The sequence below is a fragment of the Equus przewalskii genome, chromosome 16, assembly GCF_037783145.1.
Source record: "Equus przewalskii isolate Varuska chromosome 16, EquPr2, whole genome shotgun sequence".
Lineage (NCBI taxonomy): Eukaryota > Metazoa > Chordata > Mammalia > Perissodactyla > Equidae > Equus > Equus przewalskii.
The window spans coordinates 8,205,940-8,227,401 of record NC_091846.1 but is presented as its reverse complement, the minus strand read 5'-3'; the positions used below and the strand labels follow the sequence as shown (position 1 = coordinate 8,227,401).

At 42.6% G+C, this 21,462-nt stretch overlaps 1 protein-coding gene and 1 long non-coding RNA gene across 7 annotated transcripts in view; one reads left to right on the top strand and one right to left on the bottom strand.

Moving 5' to 3' along the window:
- Positions 1-7,445, bottom strand: part of LOC139076420 (uncharacterized) — a 24,642-nt gene extending 17,197 nt beyond the window's left edge. The window contains exon 1 of the long non-coding RNA XR_011528024.1: positions 7,307-7,445. This is a non-coding gene — a long non-coding RNA (uncharacterized lncRNA). The remainder of the gene's footprint in view (positions 1-7,306) is intronic.
- SLC46A3 (solute carrier family 46 member 3) lies at positions 1,461-21,462 on the top strand. 6 transcript variants are annotated; one of them, XM_070578735.1, is made up of 6 exons: positions 1,461-1,908; positions 2,542-2,753; positions 9,066-9,936; positions 11,437-11,520; positions 17,299-17,455; positions 19,684-21,462. In XM_070578735.1, the coding sequence occupies exons 2-6, from the start codon at positions 2,568-2,570 to the stop codon at positions 19,766-19,768; spliced, it is 1,383 nt and encodes a 460-aa protein (XP_070434836.1). In that variant the 5' UTR covers positions 1,461-1,908; positions 2,542-2,567; the 3' UTR covers positions 19,769-21,462. The 6 variants fall into 6 exon arrangements, with proteins under 6 accessions (XP_070434836.1, XP_008531561.1, XP_070434834.1 ...); XM_008533339.2 differs by having other exon boundaries at positions 1,635-2,095; XM_070578733.1 differs by having other exon boundaries at positions 1,639-1,857.

The window sequence follows — 21,462 nt, the reverse complement described above, 5'->3', positions numbered from 1 at the left end:
CGTCCCAAGGTTCTGCATCCATGGATTCAACCAACCTAGGATTGAAAGGCTTACTATAGCTCTGTCTGTGCTGAACACATACAGACTTTTTTCCTTGTCAATATTCCCTAAACAATGCAGAATAACAACTGTTTATATAGCATTTCCATTGTATTAGGTATTATAAGTGATCTAGGGATGAGGTAAAGTATAGGGGAGGACGTGTGTAGGTCATATGCAAATACTACACCATTTCTATAAGGGACTTGAGCATCCCCAGATTTTGGCATCTGGGGACTAAACCCCCTGCAGATACCAAGGGAGGGCTGTACAGGCACTGAAATCAACTGTCAGTACTTGATTATGAGATAATTTAGAATATGCTTATGTTAAAATCTCCAGGTCATTGAACTGAAAACATAAAATGTCACAATCCTCCTGGAGACCCTGCCCTGGAGAACACACCTGTTGACCCTCCTTTCAGGAACACTGCCAGGGGGAGTATGCCTGAGGAATGGCAACTCCTCCTTTGCTGCTTGGATTTTCTTTTGCTTTCGGAGTCTCTGAGGGGAACAGCAGGAGGGGAATGGTAGTTACTGCTCAGGGGTGATCTCCATAGACTTGGTTTTAGAATCATTTTTTATTCCTTTCATGTATTTCCACCTTTTCTTACCAAATAAATGGACATTTCTTTGATAATTAACTATAGTGTGTTAACTTTCGTCTCATCCACAGTGTCCAGCACAGCGACAGATCCCAAGTGACGGTTGCTTAAGGCTTCTTTATTTAATACATACTTAAGCAGTTAATATATTTGGAAAAGAAAAAGGAAAAGACTCGCATAGTGATTGTTCTCCCCTTAGAGACACGCATCAGAACAAATTAAGTCCTGCGTTTCTTCTTCATGTGGAAGGGACAGCGAAGCAGGGAAGTACAGTGGATAGTCATTTTTTCTGCCCACAAGAAGAACGTCTTCTACATGCCTTTTCCTTCTACTGAGATACCCCGAGGATCCCCGTGTACGCATTCCTCCTCGCTACAAGAAGCAATAAACCCAACTCATTCGCATCAGGCGCCTTCCTGGTGGGCCTGTTGGAGGGCATTTACCGTCCCTCCCCTGGTCAAGGGCTCTGCTGTGTGTAGATGCTGAGGGCTTCATTACAACAGTCCTGTAAAACTGTTATCCCCACTTGACAGATAAAGAAACAGAGGCGCACGGAGATGAAATAATTTGGCCAGGGTCACCCCACCAGGAAGAGCCAGCGACTCTTCACTGTCCCTCCCGCACCCACCCCGGTGTCCCATCGTCTGTGCCCCTTCTGCGTTTCTTTTGAGGGCACTTGTCCGGCTGACCCGGATGCTTCAGGGAGCTGCATCCCAAACACGTTACTTTGGCAACAGATCCCCTGCGTGCTTCTGTGAAAAACGACATTCCGACCCAGAAACGCTCGGCAACCGCAGGGCCCCCGCAGGAGCGGGCGGCGCGGCCCAGCACCCGGCAGTGGCGCGGGGGCGGCCGGGGCCTCCGCGGGCTGCGCGCTCGAGCGCGGTCGGGGCGGGGCAGTCCCCGCGGGGGCGCCGGCCGCGGGGCCCAATCGCGGGAGAGCCGGGCGGGCAGGGACGGCACGGGTGGCCTCCGCCCCCAGCGGCCCCGCCTCCTCGGCCCGCGGCGCTGCCGGGGGCGGGCTGAGTCACCGGGGAGCGCAGGCCGCCCGCCCGCCCGCCCGCCCGCGGACCCGCGACCCGCCGCCACACCGCCGCCGCCCGTGGAGCAGCTGCCGGCGCCTCCGAGCCCGCCGAGGCCGGCCCGCGGGGCCACCGAGGAGCCCAGCGAGGGCCGCGCGGCGGACTGTCGCCGTTGTCACTGTGGACGCGGAAGTGCGCCTTCCTCGGTTTGCCTGAAAATAGGGGCTTGCGGCTCGCAGACAGGTGGATCCGATCGGGTTCAAGGGAGACCCCTCTGCGCGTCCCGGCGCGGCCGGCCCGGGGTCCCCTGCTGCGCGGGAGGCGCTGTGAGCTCAGGGTCTCCCAGAGGCGACAGCCCCCCGGGAGTGCGGGCCCCTAAACGGGGCCTTTGCTGCTGTGCCTAGCCTGGCAGCAAGGCTGTAACCGTGGGGTGAGTTTTAAAAAAGTTCCCCTACGATTGGGAGCTGCCTTTTAAAAGGCCTCCTTCCTGTCTGCTATTAGCATGCGGCAGAATAACAAAAACAAACAGCTGCCAACGGCTGTGTCCCCAGAGGACCCTCATGTTTCCCTTCTGAAAGCAGCTGGCAGCGTATAGTGTGGAAGCTGTAGTGTGACCATTGGCCAGCCGAAAGGGGTCACAACTTATTAAGGTTAATTCAAAGAATCACCTTAAAGCGCTTTGAGCCCTAACAGGTCCTGCTCTTAAAAATGGGAAGTGTGACAGTCTCTGCTCAGGGCGTGCTTACTGCTTTCTGTTCCCCAGTTTGCTTGTTTACTCCACAAAACTCCTCCTAATTTCCCCGTCATTGAAAATCTAACCTCTCAGCTAAGAATGCAACTGATGATCTCTCTTTTTTTTCTTTTTTTCTTTTTAAGAGAATTCAGCTTCCTACCCAAGCAAAATGAAGATTTTTTTGGTAGAACCTGCCATTTGCCTTAGTGCATTTGCTATGGCTTTGACCTCTCCGCTGACAACACAGTATGTGTATAGGAGGGTATGGGAAGAAACTGGCAACTACAGTTTTGTATCCAACAATATTTCTGAGTGTGAACAAAACAAAAGCAGCCCGATTTTTGCATTCCAGGAGGTAAGAAATTAAAATATCTCTAAAATGTAACAAAAAGGGTATGTGAAATGGGGTTTTAAATAAAACAGGACATTGCACTCATCATACATTGATCTCAAGGGTCACATAAAACTCCTAAATCCCAGACCAAGAGGCTTTATTCAGTTCTCATCCTGTTTGAAGTTTCTTGACACCTTTAACGCGCCTCTTCTACTTAAAACCTCCTCCTCTTCTGTGACACAGGCTCTGCTCCTTTCTCTTGGAAAATTTCAGTGCAGTTTCATCTCTCTGGCTGTCTCCTTCCTCCTTCCCCCAAAACAGCCTGAGAGTTGGACCCAGCTCGGTGGCATGAGTGTCCTGTGGACGGGGATGCATGTGGTTCTGCCTTTCCTTGGCTCGCTCCTCTCAGCCTCCTTCTACTGCATGTTCGTGACCCAGTTTTCAGTGAATCCAGAAAATGGCTCCTCAGTGAAGGGGGCGGGCCCTGGGGCCAGTGTCTGTCATGGGGTGAGGGGTGGGGCAGCATGTTCCATTGTCATTTGGTGTTTTCAAGTCAGCTTTGACTCCCACATGCTGAGGAGCAGCTGTGTGAAGATATCTGGGGTGGTGAGCATTCACTTTTGCTCTGAGGACACTGAAAATGTTCAGCCAGCTATTGCAGAGCCTTCCTTCTCCTTTCCAGCCTCCTCCCCTAATTTTTTGTTTCTTTAAAACAGGAGGTCCATCACCATTCTTCTGTTCCCTTAGGAGTTTTTAACAAAGTCTACCAATGTCTAAATGTGAAGGAGGTAGCATCCAGATTTGGAAATTTTTTTCCCCACAGTGCCTCAAAAACAAACCTCAGTTTTAAACTTTGAACTCTTCCCCTTGAGGATATCTTATGGCAAAAGATTGGCACTGCCTCCCCAGTCAAAGGTAGAGAAGAGTCTAAGGGAGTCAAGTCACCTGCCTGCTGGCTCTCAGATTTTCTCCTCAGTAGAAGAGAATTCAGGTGTGACTGAGAGATGAGTCTGAGCCTGGAGGAAATGGCCAAGGGGCCCCAGAAGGAAGGCTCTGGCACCTCCTGAGGTGTTTCCCCCAGGTATCAGGCATAACCTTGCTGTGAGGCCTGGTGGTTTGGCACAGCCCTTGCTGTTACTCATCTCCTCATTTCCATGGGAGAAATTTTCTTGGAACTGATTACTTCTGGGCAGCCATGCAGAGATCAAGGTTCTGGCCTACAGGGAGGTCATAAAAATAGATTGGGCCAAAGGTCTCCCTTGAAGAATGTTTTCTGTTATATCTATGTCATTCCCAGGGAGTGAGAAGTTTCAATAGGCTTGTCAGTTTCAGTGTTTGATTCTGTGCCTTCATTCATCAGACCCCTGGGAGTGTGAGAGGGACAGAGGAGGACAGGACTTGAAGGTCTGGAAAAGTCGGCTTCCCTTGCCCTGCTAGGGGCAGGCCTGGGTCCAGCCACCTTGGTGGCCTCTGTGACTGCAGGTGATGAATATTGGCCCCACCTGCAGCCTGACCCAGCTGCTGACAGCCCCCCACTGCTCAGAGCAGTGGTCTCATTTTGAAGATTTTTGCCAAAGTTTTTAATTGATTGACCGTGTTTCATTTATTGTTTTTTAATTGGATTAATATTCAAGAGAACATACTGGCCTAGATCCCTTGCCTTCAAGTTGGTGGTCTAGAGCTCCAGGTGCTTTTTCTCAGATTGAGGAAGTGGAAACCCTGGCGAGTCCCGCTCGTGACTGGGCCGGGGCATGGTGGCCCACTCCCCCCTTGCTCCTTAGGACAGAGGAACGCTTTTGCTTCCCAGGAGACACCACCATCGCCTTCAGCACTTCCGTCCAGCCCTTTTTCTGGATACTGTCTCTGCTCGCTTCCAGGGAATATTCTCTTCCCTTTAAATCCAAGAACAAATGTCCCCTGTTCCCTGAGCTTCTGTCTCAGTACTCAGCTCTGCTGGGTGGGCCGGAAGGTTAGGGGTTGTGCACTGTTCTTGTAACCCTAAAAATGAGAGCTGCCATAGCACAGGGTCAGCCTCCAATAAAATAAATTAGTGATTTTTTTCAGCTCAGATTTTTCTTGCCACTCTCGCAAGAGATCAATTGTGTGTAAGAAAAGTCCATTATATGATCACGTTCATACTGTTATACCATATTTACTTATCCTTCCTACATAACAAATATACACACATGGGGGCTGGCCCCGTGGCCGAGTGGTTAAGTTCACGTGCTCCGCTTCGGTGGCCCACTGTTTTGCTGGTTCAGATCCTGGGCGTGGACGTGACACTGCTCATCAAGCCATGCTGAGGGGGCACCCCACATAGCACAACCAGAAGGACCTACATCTAGAATATACAACTATGTACTGGGGGGCTTTGGGGACAAGAAGAAGAAGAAGAAGAAAGAAGATTGGCAATAGATGTTAGCTCAGGTGCCAATCTTAAAATATATATATATATATATACACGCATACATGTACATAGGTATTGGAATGCAAGATAATATGAATTTCAGGGTACAGATATAAGAATAAACTGAGATATTTCACTTATATTTAATACTTTGGAAGTCTATATGGATGAAAAGCTTATTTTTCAACCCATTTGGAGTTAAGATATATATATTCATATGCGTAAACATTGATCTAATCTATCTTGTGGGAAGGAGCTCTTGGCTCAGAGCAGAGGTGTGGACTTCTGTGGAGGAAGGAATTTTTAAGCTCCTTACCACTCCCTCTTTCCCTTGTTAAATGATTCACTTTGAAGTGTTAACTTGGCCACTGGGGTCCATTCTCTTCAGGCAGCTCTCAAGAGAGGGACTCTGCCATTCGAGGGGACAACTTAGGGTTACCAGACAGAGTATGAAGTTGTTCTTGCTCAGGAATTGTTTATGAACCTTTTAATAACTAATACAATCCCTTGTTACTAGCAGATCAGGAATATTTTCTACTCAGTTGGAATTAATGTATACATTTTAGCCTATGAAATTGTGCCTTCTTTAAAATTGATATTACTTTCCTTAATTTATTCCTGTCTTAGTACATTGTCATTCTGTTCAGTCTTGGAGAGGAAATAGCATTTTTTTTACTTTGATTTCTCCCATCTACCCTTATGTATTATACAATTAGAATTCTCCAGAGTTTAAAAGGTATAGACACATACAACGATTTGTTTATGTCTCAATTTTGATGTATGATTGAAATCTGCTTTGAGTTTGTCTTTAAAATCTGTGTTTTAAAACATAGGCTACAGGTGAGGAGAGTAGTCTGTATAAAAGATTGGGTTAGGAATGATAGTAGATGGAAAGGAAATGCCAGGACTTGGGTGAAGGGGTAGAAATGGGAGGAGGAAACCAAAACTGGAACATCTTATTGAAACGTTGATTAACAGGTACCTGTTTCGTTTATTTATTCAATAAATATTCACTTGATGCCTACCGTATCTGTAGGAGACACAAGGATGTGCTCAAGAAGTCTGATCTACTAAAAATGAAGCAGCTACAATTGATGAAGCACTGACCCTATACTAGGGCCTTGTCCCAGCATGTTTTATTTATTTTAAATTTAACTCTCACAACAGCCTGCAAGGTAGGGACTGTTGTTAACCTCTCTTGTCAGATGAGGAAGCTGCAGTGATCCATAATTTGGTCAGGATCACACACAGCTAGCAAGTTACAGAGGCTTATTTTACTTGATTATTCATTCATCCAATCAATATCTATTGAGTACTTGCCCTGGGAAGCATTGCTCTTGGAGCTGGTGGTCCCTGGTAGAAGACCAGGTTCTGACCCTGCTGGAGCGTAGGCTGTAGTGGTGGAGGCATACCATGAGTAGGTCAGTTCAAGGGTCCTGTCAAGGAGAGGTACGTCTCCACAGAAAAATATGGTAGGAAAAGGGGATAGAGTGTTGGGGGGGTAGTGGGATTGCTTTGGCTTGAGTTATTGGTCATAGAAGGCCCCTCCGAGGAGGTGACATTTGAATTGAGGAAGTGAGCTGTGTGACAGTCAGGCAGAGGGAACAGTAAGTACAAAAGTGAATAAGCTTGGAGTGTTTGAGGAACAACAGGTTGACTGATAGGAGTGAGGAAGTGGAGATGGAATCAGAGAAGTCATGATGGTGGGCTGCCAATGCCATGGCAAGGAGTGTGGATTTATTCCAGTGTTAGCAGAGCCACTGGGGGATTCTGAGCAGAGGAGTGATGTGAGCTGATGTGTGTTTTTAAAGATCATTCTAATTGTTGCATAAAGAAGTGACTGGATTTGAATCCAGATTCATCTGACTCCAGAGCTCAAGCTCTTAATCATTATGCACAAAGTACAATGGGGAGTGACACTTGTCATATGAGAAGGCCTAGAGGAAGAAGAGATTACATCTGTTTGGGGATATCAGGGAAATCCAAATTGGACTTGACCCTGGACCGCGCCTGGAACACAGAGCATATTTGGGGAGTGACTGGGGATAAGGCTGGAAAGTGAGGTTGGGCCACATGGCACCTTAAATACCGCACTGAGGAGGGTAGACTTCCCTAGCAGGCAGTGGGGAGATATTGAAGCTACCAAGCAAGTGAAAGACACCTTTACCTTGGCAAGATGCTCCCAGCATTAGTGCATACGATCTGCAAAGTGAGAAGCCTGGCGTTATATACTGAATTGAGTAGACACTGTCAGAGGCTGGAGTGGTCCAGGTGGTCCAGTGGTCTGATTGTTATTCCAGTGGCATCTATGGGACGATAAAGAAGGTCAAGGGTATGAAAAGCACTGGGTGGGCAGGAAAGATTGTGTTGTGGGGGGATGGGTGAAGGGAAAGGCTAGAAACAAGATGACTGAAGTTCTGAGTCACTAGAACATTTCCTGGCAACATGGAATTGCTTGAATTACATGAATATATAAAAATAAAAATAGGCTCACTATTTTAAAGAAACGTTAATTCAGTATTTGATATTTTGGTGGTTCATCAGTTGTTTAGGGTGCTTTCTAAACATTACATGAATGAATCTTTTTTTTAAATGAACTTAGTAATCTCTATTATAAATATGGTACATATTCTATATAAAATTTGAAAAATATGGAGAAGTTGCAAGCAGAAAATGCTTTCAATCACCCAAAATTCTTCCCATCAAATAGCTAGTGTAATGATTGTTACGTCTGCCAATCTGTGTGTGTACATAGTGTAGGGGACTGGAATTGACCACCCCAAGATATGTCTTTTTGGCCTGAGGATTATTTTGGGCTTGTTACGTAAAAAAACTGCAGACAGGAAAGCAACTCTGAAAAGTAGAATTTATTTACCCTTTGTTAAGAGACATTTACATTGTAAAGGAAATCTCCATCTGTAAAGGTGTCTCCCTCTCTACCAGGAAGAAGGGGGATGACCTTATCTCTAGAAACTCTTAATCAATGCCAAAGGCAAGGACTTAAATCTGCATCTTGTTTACTGTACTTGTCTGGTAACCTCCTGTAACTGACTCCCCCCACCGCCAACATCCTCCTTTGTCTTTAGCTGAGGAGGATATTTAAGGTGGTGGCTTTGGCCATTTTGGCGAGTTGCTCAGGTTGCCTGAGCCTCTCCCATGTATACATGTTATAAAGCTTTGTTTAATTTTTTCCTGTTATTCTGTCTCATGTGAATTTAATTCATTCTCTGGCCAGAAGAACCCAGAGAGGGTAGAGGAAATGTCTTCCTCCCCTACAATAGTCATTTGGTCTTCAGGGGAGTTGAGTTTATCTCATGCCTTAGTTCACGGCACACTATCATCTTTACTCAATGCAAAGCTCCTCTTTGTATTTTATCTTAATTTTTGGTAAATAAAGGAATAAGTTTCTCACTAATCTGTGGAGACACATGTAAAAAGGGCAACTGGGCTCTTCCTAAATAAAGGCCTATCAAATATGACATTACATGTGATATTCACTCCCCTTTAAAGTGGACAGAAAGACATATCATGAGAAAGGGTATTGCTCTTGCTTTAGAACAGTGGTCATGATGTCTTAGTGCTAACTGTTCATAGTAGAAAGAAAAATCCTTATATGGCCAGTCCCAGAGGCCTTGGGGTCTATGGATCCTTTATAGAAGACAGACACACATCAATACACACATTTTTATTTTTATGGGTTCAAGTCCCCACCATAGTACTTGAACATTAAGACTGAGCGTTGATGATTATTTCACCTCTTGATATTTGCTTTGTGAACTGGATGAAGAGTTAAGCTGTAGCAAACCCATGCACCAGACATTCCCCATCCCTGACCCACTGGCACTGTCAGGAAAAGTATGCACCGTGGTATTTTTACATTGTCTAACCCTCTGTAAACACATTGTCTTCTTTTTATTTCTTTGCAGGAAGTTCAGAAAAAAGTGTCTCTTTTTAATCTGCAGATGGACATAAGTGGGTTAATTCCTGGTCTAGTGTCTACGTTCCTACTTTTGTCTCATAGTGATCAGCAGGGACGAAAATTCCCTTTGATTTTGTCCTCTGTCGGTGCCCTGGCAACTAATGTTTGGCTCTGTTTGCTTTCCTATTTTGCCTTCCCATTCCAGCTTTTGATTGCATCTACCTTCATTGGTGCACTTTGTGGCAATTATACCACATTTTTTGGAGCCTGTCTTGCCTACATAGTTGATCAGTGTAAAGAAGAGAAACAAAGAACAATTCGAATAGCTATAATTGACTTCCTACTTGGACTAGTTACTGGATTAACAGGACTGTCTTCTGGCTATTTTATTAGAGAACTAGGTTTTGTGTGGTCGTTTTTAATTATTTCTATGGCTCATCTTGTTAACTTGATTTATATTTTATTTTTTCTTGGTGATTCAATGAAACAGTCTTCATCTCAGAATGTTTCCACATCCTGTAGTGAAAGCTTTAAAAACCTATTTTACCGAGCTTACCTGCTTTTTAAAAATGCTCCTGGTGAGCGACGGTGTTTGCTCTGTTTGTTACTTTTTACAATGATCACTTATTTTCTCGTGGTGATTGGCACTGCTCCCATTTTTATCCTTTATGAGTTGGATTCACCACTCTGCTGGAATGAAGTTTATATAGGTTATGGTTCAGCTTTGGGTAGTCTGTCTTTTTTGACTAGTTTCCTAGGAATATGGATTTTTTCTTACTGTATGGAAGATATTCATATGGCCTTCATTGGAATTTTTACCACCACAGCGGGAATGGCTATGACTGCTTTTTCCAGAACAACATTGATGATGCTTTTAGGTGAGTTACAAATATAGCCTTAGAACTAACCATGTATTCAATGTTTATATAAAATGAATTTAGTCTGTTGGATGAAAAACTTTAATATAAAATTCTCTATTTAATGCATTCTAGTTCAATTAAAGGTAATTTGTTAAAAGCTAGTTTGCCAGAGCTGAAAGCCAATTTATTTTTTAAAAGCAGTTCATTGAATAATCACAATTTTCCAAATTTGCGAATTTGTCAAAAAATTATTTTGAGGAACGTTCTTCTTGTGAATTAGTTCTTCAGTATAGCTTTCAGCAACTTGAATATTTCTTAAAATGCTGCTAAGAAGGCTACCTTCCATAAAACATTTTAAGACAATTAAATAAAGTATACTCAAAAGATTTGTAAGAAAAATATGTATTTGTTGAATATATTCAAAAAGAAAATTCTTTACGATAGGATTTTGCAAATTGATCTTTCAGCAAGTTGGTCATTTCAGGAATTGGCTTTTGATGAATCGCTTTGTGGCAAATTGGACTGCTTCCTTAACTACCTGTCTCCTAAGTGATTGTTGTAGGGCTTCAGAGAAATCCTGCATTTTGGAAGGGCTAAACGTTCTGTAAAGGGACCTTGGGAAAGGTCCAATTTAGTCTTTTTCTACAAAGGTAGAGTTACCCTCTTGCTCCCTTGCAGGGAAGCAGGGTGACAAACAGAATCGGGCTTCATTTCCATCTGTAGCATTAGGTGATGGTGGGCAAGTTACTTAACTGGCCTGAGCTCTCATTTTCCCATCTATCGAATGGGCACGGTAGTACCTAATTCAGAGGGTTATAATGAATGTTAGAAGAGATAACTGTCCCTAGCACAATGCCTAGTATTCAATAGATGCCAGTTCTCCATCTCCCTTAGGGTGCCAAGGCCAAGTAAGTTAATAGATGTGAAAACACATTGAAAACTTTAAAGTGATCTGCAAATGTAATATATTACTGTTTTATCATATAACTGAAAATGTTAGAGACTAGTGAGGGTCAGAATTTAAGAGCAGAGGCAATTTGTGTTCATGAAATTATTGAGCCACAGAAGTGAACATGTGAGAAGATTAAGAACCGGTTTATCAGGAAGTGAATCAATATAATAAAAGAATGCCAACATGAAGAACGCCAAGTCTGAAAAAGCAAAAGCAGAAAACAAACAAAAAAACTAGTTGACAGTCACAACTTCCTAAATAAGAGGTTCCTACAATAATTAGGGAAATAGCAGATCAGCCCCAGTTGGCAGATTATATAGATCTGGACCTAAAATTTCCATGAACTCTTGTTCTTCACTGGAAGAAGAGAATAAACTTTCCTTAAACTGACCTATCTATAGTCTATCCTAATTGATTAAACAGAATTCTGCAATTAATTAATTCAGTCTTTAGGTGCGGTGAGTTGGGATGCTTATCGAAAATAAAGTATTTAGAAAGTGTTTCACATTTAAAATTGGCCCTTAGTTTTCTGACTGAGCCAGTGACTTCAGTCGTTTCTCTCACAGTCAGACTGCCGTTCCTTTTCCTTATTGTGCCGCTCTCTGTTCTGCGGTCCATGATGTCAAAAGTGGTTCATTCTACTGAACAAGGTGAGTTTGATTTGCTTAAGGAATAATGAAATCTATAATCTGTACCAACTCAAATCTATGTAAGATCAATGCTTGATTCTTCAGAATATTCTACAACCCTTTTCCTGCACAGAACTCCTTTTGAATTCAGGGGTAAGCTCTACATTAGGAAGAGGTGTATATTCAGGCAAGGGAGCCCCTGCCCAGGGCCTCGTGCCTTAGAAGGCTCGCTCTGGACATGCCCTGCCCCAGGAGGTGAAGAGACCTCAGAGCCAGGCTGATATGCCCACTGGGAGCCCACAACACCTCTCCTCTTCTAGACTGCACTTTGGGTACCTGGGTCCCCATAATTCCCAGCCAAACAGCTCTGAGCTCACATCCGGTGAGTGCCTTGATGATCCTCTTCCTTAGGCCATTTTTCCTGAGGGTGGACTATGATCCCAATGTGCTCACCTCTAGACCAAATGGGTGGCCAAGTGGTGACTCTTTGTAAGAGGGTCAGCCCAACCTTGGAGTTGCAGAGTGTGGCGTCTACCCCCATGTGTAAACGACCCTTTCTGAGCAGGATGGAGCAAGAGGTCAAACACAATGTGGGTGGGCTGCAGCCTGCAGGCTGGAAACTGAGGGCCCAGGGCCAGCTCTCCCAGTGCTGTCATGTTCCCACATGGAACTCTAAAAAGTCTGAGAATTCTGAGTTTGTATCTGACCTTTCAAATCATCATGAAGGTATATTTCTCAGAGTAGGGAGGAAGAACATATCTTAGTTAACAGTTTGTTAGTCACAATTCCAACTTTTAAATAGTTAGAATATAATTCGTAGGCCTCTAATTGTATTCTTATGCTGGACCTCACAAATGTTAGAGCTGGGCCTGAATCAGAGGCCTAGCAAAAGCAGGATCCCACTCAGCTGGTTCAGTAAAGAGACTTTAATGAAGGGCAGTAGAGAGGAGTGGGCAGAATGGAGGCATCCAGAGAGGACGGCCTGGCCCAAATAGGGCGGGAGCAGAGAAGAAACATCACAGCCTCTCTCTCTGCCCTGATCCCATCGACCAAGTGCAATGGGAAGTCAGGCCAGCAAGATGTTCAAGTCATATAATCTGTGGAGTCAGCCACCCAAGCACAGAGCAGGGCACATCAAACAGTCGAAGGGGAGGGCAGAGAAAACAGAGGTACAGGAGAAAAACAAAAATGAAATTTCTAGTTAGAACTAGTGAGATGTTGGGCATACGTCCTCCTTCCCCTCTGTTTCATGAGTATTATCAGACTTTGGAGCTTTCTTTTGTTTTATGTCTTAGCCTAGTGCAAATGTTCATATTAATTGTTTATGAACAATTCATAATTATGCTATTGTATTTATGGCAGTTTAGTCAACACTGGAGAAGACTGTATAATTCAGTAAGTTAAAAAATACGTTTCTTGATTCTTTTCCACTCATAAGATGCAGCTGTATATTCACACAGCTGTTTATAGATTGTGTGATGATGAGTAACTGGAAAGCCACTTCGGATATAAAAACTATAGTATGTAAAACTCTACTTGCTTCTTTGGATTATGCAATGGTTTCTTAGATATGACACCAAAAATATAACAAGAAAAGAAAAAATAGATAAATTAGACTTTATCCAAATTAAAAACTTTTGTGCTTCTAAGGACGCCATCAAGAAAGTGAAAAGACAACCCACAGAAAGGGAGAAAATATTTGCAAATTAAATATCTGATAAGGAACCTGTATCCAGAATGTCTAAGAACTCTTAAAACTCAACAATCCAATTAAAAAATGGGCAACAGATTTGAATAGCTGTCTCTCCCAAAAAGAGGTGCAGATGGCCAATAAGCACAGGAAAAGATGCTCAACATCATTATCCATCAGGGAAATGCAAATCAAAACCACACTGAGACCCACTAGGATGGCTAAAATGAAAAAGATGTGTTGAAGAAGTGAAGAAATTGGAACCCTCATACACTGCTGGTGGGAATGTAAAATGATGCAGCCAATTTACAAAACAGTTTGATAGCTCCTCAGAAAGTTAAATAGTTACGACTCCGCAATTCCATTCCTAGGTATATGCTAATAATGCTGCTATGACTGTCTACAAGATTTTTTCATTTCTCTTGGGAATACATATACCCACACAAAATCTTGTACACAGACGTTCATAGCACAGTTATTTATAACAGTCAAACAGTAGAAACAATGCAAATGTCCATGAACTGATGAATGGATAAACAAAAGATGGTATATCTGTCCACTGGAATATTATTTTGCAATAAAAAGAAGTACAGTACTGACACATGCTACAACGTGGATGTACCTTGAAAGCATTATGCTAAATGAAAGAAGCTTGTCACAAAAGACCACATATTATTGTATAAACGTGATTTCAGTAGATGAAATGTCCAGAATAGGCAAATCCATAGAGACAGACATTAGATTAGTGCTTGCCTGGGGCTGTGGAGAAGGGGAACTGCTGATGGGTACAGAGGGTTTTTTGGGGATGAGGAAAATGTTCTAAAATTAGATGGTGGTGATGGTTGCCCAACTCTGGGAACATATTAAGAACCACTGAATTGTACAATTCAAAAGAATGAATTTTATGGTATGTGAATTATTTCTCAATAAAGCTATTCAGGGAAAAAAAGAAAATGCTACTTGCTTTGAGAGCTAAAATAGACTTTGTCAGAATGTGTAGTTTATTTTTGTTTATATTTGGGATGCTGCCTCAGCATGGCCTGATGAGCGGTGCCATGTCCGCACCTGGGATCCGAACCGGCGAAATCCTGGGCCGCCGAAGTGCAGTGCGCGAACTTAATCACTTGGCCACGGGGCCGGCCCCTAAGAAATTCTTTTGATGGTGTCAAAATTTCCATAACTGAATGTATTCTCATCCTTCATTATTTTTTAAAAATGGATATTTTTGTGAAAACATTACGCACTTTAAAATAATCAGAGGAGAAGGGAGATGCTGCAGAGGTTTACAGATGTCTCTCACCATCTCTGTTAGCTTAAGAAAGGAAGGGGAGGGGGGCTGGCCCCATGGCCAAGTGGTTCTCGCGCTCCGCTGCAGGCGGCCCACTGTTTCGTTGGTTCGAATCCTGGGCATGGACATGGCACTGCTCATCAAGCCACACTGAGGCAGTGTCCCACATGCCACAACTAGAAGGACCCACAACGAAGAATATACAACTATGTCCTGGGGGGCTTTGGGGACAAAAAGGAAAAAAATAAAATTCTTTAAAAAAAAGAAATGAAGGGGAGGACACTGGATTTGCTCTCCTCAGCTGTGAAACCCACAGCTAGAGCCACCCTGGACTACCCCTCGGTATCACCTGTGTCCTCCTCATGATTATAAAGTGGAGCACTGTAAAAGCAGACTTGATTTTTGAGGTCTAGTGGATTAAACAAAGTTTAGAAATAAACTAAATTGTATTTATTATTTAATCCAATACAGTCCAACCATTAAACAAGTTGGACTGCTCAGGGAAGTTCAAAGACAAGCTAAAGCTACTTCATGATAGTCTGGTTGTTCGCGTCAGAACACAACACTGCCTGAGCAGCCTCCCGGTGAGAATGGATTTGCACCGTTGCCTTACAGGATGAGTCCTGTGCAGGCTGTCCTCCACGGCATTATCCCTGGCCGTAGTGGGGATCAGACATAAAATAAAAGAATAACCTGGTTAGACAAGTAGAAGAACTTCTTCCTAATTAAACCGACTTCATGCAGTCTCATAAATCCTGGAGGAAGTAAGCCTATATGCTACTTGATGACTGATAACTGTGCCTTTGAACGAAGCTTTTATTCGTTCATCTGACAAATACATCTTAAACATCTACCATGTGCTAGGACAGCTTGGCCCGGGGACACAGCGGTGAACAAAGCAGATGTGCACTTGGTGTTGACGGAGATTTCATTTTGGTCAAAAGAAGCAGAAATGACAAGATAGCATTCTGCAGAGAGATGTTTGTTTTATGGACATGTGGCCCATTGTTCAGTGAAGAATTTGAAGCAATGTATGAGAATATGTATAATAGAGTGAAGAGTTTAAGGAGATAAAAATCAGTACACAGTCTGAAAGATCAAGGCCATGGGGAGAATCAGAGTATAGACATGTAAACCACAGCCCAGTTATGAAAGCTGATCCTCAGCCTTCCTTTTCCCTTCTATCAGTGCAATCAAACACAATTATTTACCCAACTTGCAGTGTTTATGAGAAAAATGCATTACAATTTATCATGGAAAAGTAGACTTGGCAAAGTAGGGAAGAAGTACAACAGCTTAATGGCAGAGTCTGCAGAAACTACATAGAAACTTACACTGAGGAAGGCATGGAGAGCTGAAGACGGTCACACACTTTTTTATATAGTGATGTAAAACTTGACAAAGAGGAAGAAAGGTCCAGCAAGATGACCAGCCTGTCTTTTGGAGGTTTAACTCTTCAGTCAATATTGTCTTGGATTCCAGACAAAACTAAAAATTAGTAGAATAATGACCATTTCTCTGACCGTGAACTTGGACTCACCGTGCAGCCATTTCACGCTTCTTGAGTGATGCTCCACGGCCTACCCTCTACCAAACTTGGTGTGTAGCAAGTGTGATGGGCAGCAGATCCCCGCTCCTTTCAGTCTCGTAAGCCACTTCACTGTGCAGGCAGTTGCAAGCAGGTAAGACAGAAAAATATGTTTTAAAGAATCACTTAACGTCAAACTGTGGCATAACCTTCACTAGAGCACAGGGTAATTACTTGATGAGTCCAACATACAGGAACGTTGTGGTGACTGAATTTGTTGTCACTTTGGAGGGGAGGAATCAAATTCAAACTGCAGAAAGTATGATAAGAAGATCATCTCTCTTTTCTTGCAGCTGTCACTCTTTTTTTTTTTTTTTTTTATTGAGGACGATTAGCCCTGAGCTAACATCTGCTGGCAATCCTCCTCTTTTTGCTGAGGAAGACTGGCCCTGAGCTAACATCCATGCCCATCTTCCTCTACTTTATATGTGGGATGCCTGCCACAGCATGGCTTGACAAGTGGTCCGGACGTCCGCACCCAGGATCCAAACTGGCAAATCCCAGGCCGCCGAAGCGGAACATGCGAACTTAACTGCTGTGCCACCAGGCTGGCCCCCTGCAGCTGTCACTCTTGCCAGATCCTAGAAGCAGATGAAAATGATTGTCTTTCAAAAGCCCTCTGGTGGGGAGGGTTTTGCCCACTGAGAGCCATCCTGCCCATACAGGGTGTGTCACAGATGAGTGTGGGGATAGAGAGTGGGAGAGTGCATCCGGAACATCATGGGTAGTTGTGGCTATGCCTGAGGCTGTGACAGGGAGGGAGACACTGCAGATTTCAAATGTGCCAGCTGCTGTTGCATTTTAGCTTTGCCCTATTGACATTGGAACTACAGTCACGCGCCGCATGAAAATATTTAGGTCAACGACGGACCTCATATATGACAGTGATCCCGTAGCCTAGGTGTGCCCAAGTACGCTCTATGATGTTCACCCAACAACGAAGTCACCTAGCGATGCATTTCTCTGAACGTGTCCCCATTGTTAAGCGGTACACGGCTGTACTGTGTTTTCAGCATCTCTCACATCAGGCCCAAGGAGAACTCTTGACCTCAGTTTCTTCTCCTGCAAATGGGTTACTGACTTCTCAGGGATTTTGAGGGAATGGCTTTCATCCATCAAGCACTGCCCCCCTGTTTGCTCCTTTCAATGCGTAACAGTTTTCTCCACTAGTTTTTGCTCAGTTTTGTAACTCAGCCTTTTCTTTTTCTCCCTCCACATCCCAATCCCGAACAGGTACCCTGTTTGCCTGTATTGCTTTCTTAGAAACACTTGGCGGAGTCGCTGCAGTTTCTACTTTTAATGGAATTTATTCAGCCACTGTTGCTTGGTACCCAGGCTTCACCTTTCTGCTGTCTGCTGTTCTATTACTAATTCCAGCAATCAGTCTATGGTATGTAACTATTTTCAATCATTTTATCAAAGGACACCTGGATTAAATGAATTGCCTAACCTCACCAGTAAAATTACATAGATCTGTTGAAGTTTTGCCTCAGAATGTACTTTTCTCAACAACTCCTAGACATGAAGATATCTGCCGATAATTTTGGAGACTTAGGAAGAAAGAGACAATGACATAGCCAACGAGAACTAGGAGAGAGAAAGATTGGGTTAGATAGAGGCTCTGACAGGTCGCCCCCCGTCTCTTTAAATATGAACAATTGATTAAATTAGCATCTAAGAATAGAGGGGAATATATTCAAACTATGATTTCCTGGAGTATACTATCCCCTGATGGTCAAAGATGACTTTAAGAAGATATCCTTTAATCTGGACTCGTGAATAAATGTCAAGAGCAGAGAGCATGCGCTGACTATGAAGAATTCTCGGTCCAAAGAGTTGGCTTGTTTAATGACTCTTTGTAAATGTAAAATATCCCAATATATACAACATACAAAATTCTATTTATGAATAGTACACAGAGTAAAAAGATAGACCAGAGGCATAGACTTAAGGGAAATGTTTATTTCTCCCTTTGTTTTTCAATTAACAAAACATGTAAGTCAACTAGATATATGGTTGCTAAAATGCCCAAGTAAATATATCTGACGCATTCTGTGGGGCCCAAGCATTGAGCTGAGAGCTCATTAACCTCTCTCTGCTGGACTTTGCCCATTCCACGTGGCTGACAGCATAGCATGGGGATGGGAGTCAGTATGAGGTGGGGCCCAACAGTCAGGCATCTCTGCTTTCTCCTAGGTACTGTGGTGGGGCTGTGAGTAAGGGAAAGCAGTACCTGTGCTCTCAGGCTTCAAGCATTCTACCAAGACTGTAAACCCCTTAAAGGGCGGGCACATGTCTTATTCATATTAGGACCTCAATACATTGTCTCAGTTGAATTCGGATACCTAGATCTGTATGAGACAGAGTACAAGAGTATTTGCATACAACTAGGATATACAGCTATGTACTGGGGGGCTTTGGAGAGAAGAAGAAGAAAAGAATAGTATTTACAGTTCCTCTGTAATTTTAACAAAAAGTTATTTTTACTAGTTATCTTTTTAAAAAAGTGACTTCATCTATTGAATTGGCAAAATTAAAAATACATGTTGTGCTAGTGAGCACATGATGAGACAATCAGTCTTACATGTTGCTGGTAGTAGTGTTATCAGCACTATCATTTTTGGAAAGCAATTCATGAACAGGTATCAAAAGCTTTTTATTAAGAAGTTCATAGTATTTGACCCAGGGGTTCTTCAGAAACCTGTCCTAAGGAATGATCAGTAATGTCAAAAAATTTATATATAAAGAGGTTCATTACGGCAAAAAAGTTTTTTAATGGCCAACAATAGGAGAGTGGTTAAATAAAAGATGGTGCATCCGTATCATGTAAAATGACTTTAATAAGAATTGCATAGGGGCAGGCTTGGTGGCGCAGCGGTTAAGTTTGCACGTTCTACTTCAGCGGCCCGGGGTTCGCAGGTTCAGATCCCAGGTGCTGACCTACACCCCGCTCATCAAGCCATGCTGTGGCAGGCGTCCCACATGTAAAGTAGAGGAAGATGGGCACGGATGTTAGCTCATGGCTAATCCTCCTCAAAAAAAAAAGAATTGCACATACATGGGGAGTAGAATAATCGGTAATTTTAATTTTATTCTTCACATATTTATAAATATTCTGTTATGAACATTTATTACTTTTATAATTAGAAAAATTAATGCAGATGAATAAAAGGTAGTTCATTATCCTTTTCATAATACTTCTAATAATATAAATGTAGATAGTTTTCTGAGGTTTTTTTTTAATCCTATACTGTTCAATATTTTAAAAATTACCTGTTATTTCAATTATTTCCAGGTGTCTTCCTGTCTTAGCTTCAGTTTTAGCTGTTGAACATGAACTTCAGCAATAGCTTTAGTTTTAACTATTTTGTGTGAACTACACAGAGCAGACAGTGGGATAGATGGACATCTTAGGGATCTGGAAAAGAAAGAATTCATGTAGTTTTTTGTTATTTTCAGAACATTGTGCATAGTGAGTCAGTGGGATTCAAAATACCAGTATGCTGCTTCTGTGCATAATTTGCCTAACTCATTAAAAGCCATGTAACCAGGAAAAAGATGGAATTAGTTATGTATTGCCTTGGTCACAAATTTAAAATGTCTTGTTTGCTTTGGCAGTATTGTCAAGTGCACCAGCTGGAGTGAAGGAAGCTATATACTTTCTGTACAAGAAGAATCCAGTGAAGACGCTTCTGACAGTTGATTGATTGTGATTTTTAAAAAGCAAAATGCACATATCATATCCTCTGACTTCTGAAGAATATAAACCAGCCCCATAATCCTTTCGTCATGAATAATCAATGCTGCAGATCCAGGCTGCTAAACTGAGCAGTGAGACAGCCCCGGCTCCCGCTTCTGACAGTACCACTCACTCTGAGCACTTTATGACTATCACGTGAGAGGTTTCCAGTGCATAGAAGAACAAATCGCAAAACACTTCCCACTTTGGGACTCACAAAAGAAACTGAAACGTCCTGGTATAAGGAGGGATTAAGACGCTTGATTCAATCAAAAGCAATAATCTCCCTCCCATGCTCCAGTCTCTCACACTGACACCGAGGAGAGCTCTTTACCTCAGTTTCATCATCTGCACAAAGGGTGTCTGACGTCTCACAAGGACTTTGAAGGCATAACTGTTGAAAATTATGATAAATCTTTCACTGATAGGAAACTAATGATGGGAGTTCAAATATTTATAATATAATTTTACCGCTCCTTGGGTAATGCTTTGTTTTATAGAACCCATCAGCTGTTATTGATAGTCAAAACTTTTAATCAATGCAAAATCCTTAAAAGGGAAGGACTTTAAAGAATACATATTTTCACTTTTCCTAATATGTTTCATCAGTGAACAGGCATGATAATATTTCTACATGTAACATAGGGGTGACTGGAAAAAAATAAGATTATAAATAAAATTGTTTCTAAAGAAATGCAAAAACAGTAAACAGCTAATTGGGAAGTAATTAATATCATAGAGCCAATATTCGTTCCTTATTTCTGTCAAAGGTTATCCATTTCTTTCTGCCTTGACTCATCCTGGGATCCACCCTGGGCCCTGAAAACACCACATTCTCTCATGTCTCCTGTCTTTTGACATGCTCTTCCATTTGCCCTTTCTCCCTCGTGACACTGACGTTTTCAAGTCTCAGCCGAAACATTGCTGCTTCTGGGTAGCCTTTTTGACATTTCTTCCCTATTCCTACACCCGCCACCCCACCGTCCCGGCAGGGCTCCCAGAACACTGCGTATACTTCCGTCCTAGCATATCCCACTGCCTTGTCATGTTTGTTTCCCTATTTGACAATGAGCACCTTGAGGACAGGGACCATCTTTGATTACTTATCATATCCTCAATAAATGTTTGTTGAACTAAATGACTACAAAATTTTGTTTTAAGTTGTAAAAATAATTTAAAGCTATATATTTAATGCATCATGAGAGTAACCACTGATATCATGCCATAGTCATTAAGCCAGCCTTGCAAATAAATTGAAAAATATGCTAGCTCATACACTTTTTAAGTGGGTCTATAGTATTTTCACAGGTCCTTCAGTACCTCCCATTTTCTAAGTTACCTTATGTAACACATGCCTTGAAGGACAACTAGATGATTAACTTCTTCATAATCTCTTGAAAGCAGATACAGTCTTCTGTCTGAGAGCATTGCTTTACGGCTTTTTCCTTTAGGGTAATGAATGATGGCTTAACTAGCAAATAGCACTCGTAATTTAAAATACTGGAAATTCTTACTTCCAAGACATTCCTTTTAGTTATAGCTAATATTTTCTGGCATGGGAGCCCATGTAAGAACTGAGTGATTCTCACATTTATTTATTGTTTTCCTTCCTGTTCAATGCTCTTCCAAAGCCAAAATAAAAAGTACTTTACGATTTA

Coding starts and splice junctions, on each gene's coding strand:
- SLC46A3 (XM_070578735.1), top strand. CDS start 2,568: ATGAAGATTTTTTTGGTAGAACCTGCCATTTGCCTTAGTGCATTTGCT. Junction 9,937..11,436: donor AACATTGATGATGCTTTTAG/GTGAGTTACAAA, acceptor TTTCTCTCACAG/TCAGACTGCCGTTCCTTTTC. Junction 17,456..19,683: donor ATTCCAGCAATCAGTCTATG/GTATGTAACTAT, acceptor TTGCTTTGGCAG/TATTGTCAAGTGCACCAGCT.